Source organism: Plasmodium yoelii (assembly GCF_900002385.2).
Source record: "Plasmodium yoelii strain 17X genome assembly, chromosome: 13".
Taxonomy (NCBI): domain Eukaryota; phylum Apicomplexa; class Aconoidasida; order Haemosporida; family Plasmodiidae; genus Plasmodium; species Plasmodium yoelii.
Window position 1 is genome coordinate 1626464 of NC_036185.2, and position 6956 is coordinate 1633419.

The window sequence follows — 6956 nt, forward strand, 5'->3', positions numbered from 1 at the left end:
GATCATGCATATGTGCATATATATTGGGACAATTCATTTAATTTCGATCTAAAAACGTATTTCTATGATGTTACAAATGCAGAAAAGGGGAGCCATAAAGGTAGCCATAATAGGTAGCCATAAAAGTTAGCCATAATAGGTAGCCATAAAGGGAGCCGAAAAAGGATGCTGATAATGCAGCGGTTCCACTTTGAACTGGTTTTTATGTTATAGGAAATATGAATTAGGAGAAAAAAATGAAAGAATATAATATTTGCTAAGTTCATTATAAAAATTTACTTTTTTTTATATTTGTCTTTAAAAGATATAGATGATTTGCTACTTTTAAAAATATTATGTTTTGCATCTCTCGATTTTGTGGTATTGCTTTTATTGCTATCATTTAAAAATGTGCATGAATTTAATGGAATATATTTTATTAGTTTACATTTTTGATGTTCAGGTGAATTATTAATAAGCCAAGATATTAACAAAGAATATATTTTTTTAGTATCTGTATAATTATTTTTATGAGGTGGTTTAGTAAAAGCTATTTGCCCACATATATTTAAAATTTTTTTAAATTGTTTTAATGTTATATATATATTTCCTTTACATTCATTTATAAATATTTTTTCCAATTCACTTTTCGTAAGTAAGTTTTTTATTATTTTATAATTTTTAGTAAAAGTTAAAAATAATTCTATATTCATCATTCCTTTTGTTTTATCTCCATTTATTTCGTTATTAATATTTTCTTTTTTATTACCTTTATTTTTTATTTGATTATCTGTAATATAAAATTTAAATATGGTTTCAAAAATATCATCAGAATTTTCATCTTCTTCTTTATCTATTTCAATATCTATAATATCTTCTTTTATTTGAATTTTTTCTTCATTTTTAAATAATTTTATTGTTTGCAAATCATTATATGTGTTTGTATCTTTTTTTATATTTTCAAAAACATTTTCGTCATCTATGTTTTTGTCTTTTTTTCGAATTGAATTATCTGTGTCTAAATTTGAAACAAAATTAGGTGAAATATTCTCAGATCTTATAACAGAATAAATTTTATTTTTTTTTTTGTATAATAATTTATTTTTATCTGTTTCATTTTTTTCAACATTATTGTCAGATGTATTATTTATAGATATACCCTTTTTGGATGGAATCATTTCTTTTTTATTTATATTTGAATGTATTACATCTTTTTGTTCATCTGTTTCATCTAGTGAATTATAATTATACTTTTCATAATTTTTAATAATTTCTTCATTATCTTCTTCCGAACTATTACTAAAACATATTTCTTTTTTTTCCATAATTTGATTTGAATTTTCTTGAATCTGTTTTCCTTGAAAAATTAACATAGATTCTTTTGTCTTTTTTTCAATTAATAGTTTTAATATATTTTCTAAAAATAATATAATCTCTTTAACATATTTCTTTTCATATATATCTAAATTATTTTTTAATATTTTTTTATAATTATTGTTATTTTCTTTTATATATTTATATAAATTAAAATTCTCGTTTGAGTTTTGATAAATAAATGAACTATCCGAGCAACTCTCATAACTTTTGTCTTCACATGAAATGCTCGATAAATCATGGAAAGAATTAATAATACATATATTGCTTTCGAGAGTCCCTACCCAAGATAAACAATAGATTAAATTGTGTATATAAATATGTATGTATGTACGTATGTATGTATGCATGTATGTATGCATGTATGTATAGCAGACTGTGGCAACAGTATAAAACTTGTATGTTCAGTAAACTATAATAAATGAAGTAGATTATATAATATGCTCGTTTTTTAATAAATATATTTAAATTTGTTTTACATTATTACTTTTTATCAAAATGTTGATTTATTTATTCATCATAATTTGCCTATTTCAAGATACACACTAATAAATTTATTTGTACTAATATATTGTATACATTTAACACAGATAAAAATAATAAGAAATTCTAAAATACCTAAATATTTAATATTGGTTGGAATTATTTCTTCTTTTTTTTTTTCATTAGTTAAGGAAAAGCTCTTAGATACAATTTTTTCGGAATTTCCTTCTTCATTGTTTTCAATCATATTTTCAGCCTCCTTATTTACTATTTCATTTTTTTTTTTTTTTTCAAATATTTTTATTTCAAAACTGTTATTTTCTATTTTATTACATCCCATCGGATCTTCTGATAATTCGTCTATCCTTTCGCTTTTTTCACTTTTTTTTTCACTCCTTTTTTCACCCTTTTTTTCATCCGTTTTTGCTACACTTTCGGGTTCTACCACCTGTTGTTCTGACCAATTTTCATTTTCAAAGTTTTCTAAAGTAGATGCATTTTCTACTGGTATTTTATAACTCTCATTATTGTCAACGACTATTTTTTTTTCATCATATTGTACATTAGAAATGTGTAAACTTTGTCCATTTTGTTCGTTTTGTTCGTTTTGCTCGTTTTGTTCGTTTTGTTCGTTTTGCTCGTTTTGCTCGTTTTGCTCGTTTTGTTCGTTTTGCTCGTTTTTTTTTTTTTTTTTTTTTTTTTTTTTCTTTTTTTCTTTCTTTATTTTATCTCCTAAATTTTTATCATCATTTGATATATCTGATTTTTCATTTTTCACATTTATATTTTCTTTAATTAATATGTCTACATCTGGTTCCTCCTTATTATTAACTAGCAATTGTTCTATTTTTTTATTTATATTTTTTTTTGTTTTTATAGAACTAGAAGAATTATTTTTTTTATCATAACCTGTAGATTCTTTTTCATCATCTTTTTCGTCGTTTTTTTCGTCGTTTTTATCATTTTTTTCATCGTTTTTTTCGTTTTTTTTTTTTTTTTTTCTTTTTTTTTTTGCACATATTTTATCATCTTCTAAATTATCTAACATTAGTTTATTATATAACGAATTTTAACTTTTTTATTTTTTGTCTTATATACATACATGCATATGTATAGTATATTGCATACCAAACAAAATCTTTACCATTTAACCTGCTAACATTGATATATATATATTATTTATTTTAACGTATTTAACATTCATTCCTTTTATAGATATATGATTAAAAATCTTATAATAAAAATTTAGATTCAAAATGAAGAATTATAAATATTTTGTCTACAATATAATATGACAATACCTTATTAATTCCTTTTTGCGAATAAGCCCGAAAAATGTTAGCATATATATAGATATACATACATATACACATACACTTACGCGTTTATTTACCTCATAATGTATATATGCACATATAAAATATACTGCACAATATGGCGAGGGGTTCCAAAATTATTGGAAAGGTAACAAAAGCTTTCACAATTTTTTTCCCATTTTTTTTTCCCATTTTTTTTTCCCATTTTTTTTTCCCATTTTTTTTCCCATTTTTTTTCCCCATTTTTTCCCCATTTTTCCCCATTTTTTTTTCACATTTTTTTTCTCCATTTTTTGATGGATTGTCTAAAATGTATGTAATATATTCTCATTCGTAATATTAAAAAGGTGTGAAAAGTTTGATAATGTTATAACAACATATAAATAATAATTTTAAAGAATAATGCACATATCAACGACAAAAAGAGACACAAAAAATTACAAATGTAGTCTCTTAGAATTGTCAACATATATATATATATGTGGGCATAATATTTATATCCTTTTTTTTGTAAACTTTTAAATGGATAAATAATATTTGAGTAAAAAAAACAATTTATTTCTTTGGCTATAAAATTATATATATTTTTATTATACAAGCTAAAATTGGAGAAAATATTTTATATATAACAATTAAGATCTATATCATATAATATTGAAAAATCAAAAACTTATTAATATATATTGATGTGTATATTCATATAATTATAAAAACAATATCGATTTATTAATTAGTTTACCAAATATTACATTTTATTTATATTAGCTAACTTGATGATAAATATTGTCTGAACTTGACATACTATTATTAACTTATTTTAGATAGAACACCAAAAGTGTATATTATATACATATGTATGTTTATTGATATTTTATTTTTTGGCAAAAATCAACTATTTATTATTTATTCTTATTATTATATAATTTATTTTGTTGTTAAATTTATCCATATTTTTTATTTCTTAATGTTGTTTTTCTTAATGTTGTTTTTCTTAATTTTGTTTTTCTTAATTTTTTTTTTTTTTAATTGCACTTTTTTATATATATGGCTGATAATTACATGTAGTAAATATGTTGCCATTTTTTAATTTATCACCAAAAAAAAAAAAAAAATATTAAGTTCCAATTTGAAATAAAAACTTATGAAAAAAATAATAGATAAATAAATAAAGATAGATATATATGTATATATTTAGTTTGTATAAATGTAAATAGGTTTGTAGAGTTATTATTATTATTATCACTATTATCATTATTATTACCATTATTATCATTATTATTTTTTTAAGATATAAATTTAGCCACAATCACAGGCTTATCCTGTTTTACTTCCTTATAAAAAAAAGGAAAAATATTGTACATTCATTTTAGTTATTTTCAATATTTCTAATAATTTAAAATATATAGAGAAATATATTTAACATATGGATGATAATGGAAAAATGAAACCTTATTTCCCTGCCATAATTAACGGTAAAAAATATATCAAAATTTATATCTTTGCATATATACCTCCTTATATATGTATATTATGTCTGTTACCAAGCTAGCCATTTCCCTATCTTTGCGTAAAAATATATAAAAAATGACATGTCTGTTCATAATAATATTAACATATTTTACATTTTAAAATAGTATAAATATATATATATACATGTGTGTGTGTGTGTATATAGGATGCAATTCGGCAGCAGATAACTTTTTCAAATGTATAAATGAATATTTACAACCATATGGAGATAATACCGCTATAAAAAATGGAACAAATCAATGTCTTACTCTCAAAAATGTAATACAATAAAAAAATATAGTAATAAAATTATTATATATTTATTAATAATTTTTCTTAAATTATTTTTTTTTATTTTTTTTTTTTTAACTAACTATATAGAGTTACGAGAAATGTACAGAGAGTAGTTTGAAAAAAATGACGGAAAATACACTTATGTTTTTGACAGAATATAAAGAATATAAAGGAAAGAACATATAAGAGGAAAAGGAAAATTATATATTTTTTGTATATATTAATTTGCACACAAAATATATTCAAATGATTGCAAACAACGAAATTTAAATTTAACTTTAACTTTAACTTGTTTTACATTTACTTATTTTATATTATTTTTTATATATAACTTAAAAATATTATATTGAACAATTTATGTGTGTAATAGTGAACTTAAGAACTGACACTTCATTAGCTATATAATATGCACATATATATTATGTACATAATTGTATACACACATATATATATATATATACAATAAGCCAACATAAGATTATTAATGCTTGTATACAATATGTAGTATTTATTTGTATGCTTGTTTATTAATCACTGTTTAACGAACAAAATATGAAATAAATTTGGATATAAAAATAGAAAATCATGTAATATAATATTTCAATTTATTTTCCGCATTTTATTTCTCTTTTTTTTTTCCATCAATACAATTTGTTTACAATCTTAATTATATGAAAACATAATTTTTTTTTTATGACCCGATATACTATGCTCTTTCATTAATAATATATATATATTTTTGTTTTTTTTTTTTGTTTTTTTTTTGAAAGCTTATTTTTTACATTATAATAACTTATTTAAAAAAAAAAAAATTAATTGATATACTTTGTATGAACAATTTAATGATATTTTTCCATTTTTTGAGAATATCTCTAACTTTGTAGATATAACTACATATACTGGATATATAAATAAACTTACACAAAAAAGAAAAATGAGTGTGGTATGTATATAAACAAAAAAAAAATGTAGAAAAAAAAAAAAAATTAAAATTTATAAAAAAATTATATTTAACCATATTAAATTATGATATTCTCATTAGTGTTACATTAATTTAACCATATTTTTATCAGTAACAATATGTCATATTATTGCATACACTCCATTTTGGCAACATTAAATATGTTAATAATTACACATTTTTCATTTTCTTTTTCATCTCATTTAGAACACTATTACTGCTCGTAATGACTTTAACGATTATAAGAAGTGTTACGAATCAAACAAGAATAATAAAAACGTCAAAGATGTTTGCTCAAATCAGTTGGAGAAAGCCATAGGGACTACAACAAGCATGTAAGGAAGCGACCGAAAAGAAAAGGGGAAAAATAAAAAAATGAAAAAAATAAAAAAATATATTAAAAAAAGGCGTCAGAATAAGCCACCTGGATGTATGCATGTGTAAATGTAGAACGATTGGACATATTGTTTAACAAAGACATGTATAAAATTTTGTTTAAATATATTTATTGTTTCTTTTAGAATTTCTAGGGAATGCATGGCCCAAACAGAAAATTTATATAAATGCTTTAAACACTCATTTCGCTTAAGTTTTTGTGATAAAGATATTATAGAAAAATTGAAAACTTGTCAATCGAATGTTTACAAGCTAATAACATCTTAATGGAATATATTTATTATTTTGAAATTTCATTAAACTTAATTTTTTTTTTTTCCTCTTATAAAAAAAATGTTATATTTTAATATAACTAGTTATTTTTTTAGTTCATATTATTTTTTAAGGAAAAGACAAAAAAACTTTAAAAACATATAATTTGGTCTATATATTATATATACATTTTAAATATATTTTTTTTAAATATATTTTTTTAAATATATTTTTTTAAATATATTTTTTTAAATATATTTTTTTTAATATATTTTTTTTAATACAATTTGAGGAATGTGAAAAAGACAAAAAGTTGTTAATTTATCTATAAAATAAATAATATATACATGAATGTTTACCCAAATAAAAATTATAGTGCTAACTATATAAAA

The 6956-nt window shown here is 20.8% G+C and overlaps 3 protein-coding genes across 3 annotated transcripts; 2 read left to right on the forward strand and 1 right to left on the reverse strand.

Moving 5' to 3' along the window:
• Positions 1 to 275: 275 nt before the first annotated feature.
• On the reverse strand, positions 276 to 2884 carry PY17X_1335600 (uncharacterized protein; the record flags this gene model as incomplete). Its single annotated transcript, XM_718778.3, has 2 exons — positions 276 to 1633; positions 1972 to 2884. 2 exons carry the CDS (start codon positions 2882 to 2884, stop codon positions 276 to 278), a joined length of 2271 nt encoding a protein of 756 aa, XP_723871.3.
• A 1691-nt stretch (positions 2885 to 4575) lies between these two features.
• Positions 4576 to 5141, forward strand: PY17X_1335700 (conserved Plasmodium protein, unknown function; the record flags this gene model as incomplete). Its single annotated transcript, XM_718779.1, has 3 exons — positions 4576 to 4624; positions 4828 to 4940; positions 5043 to 5141. The coding sequence occupies 3 exons, from the start codon at positions 4576 to 4578 to the stop codon at positions 5139 to 5141; spliced, it is 261 nt and encodes an 86-aa protein (XP_723872.1).
• Positions 5142 to 5889: 748 nt separating this feature from the next.
• PY17X_1335800 (conserved Plasmodium protein, unknown function) lies at positions 5890 to 6579 on the forward strand (the record flags this gene model as incomplete). The annotated part of the gene is made up of 3 exons (XM_022957156.1): positions 5890 to 5898; positions 6124 to 6251; positions 6438 to 6579. The coding sequence occupies 3 exons, from the start codon at positions 5890 to 5892 to the stop codon at positions 6577 to 6579; spliced, it is 279 nt and encodes a 92-aa protein (XP_022813620.1).
• Positions 6580 to 6956: the final 377 nt, after the last annotated feature.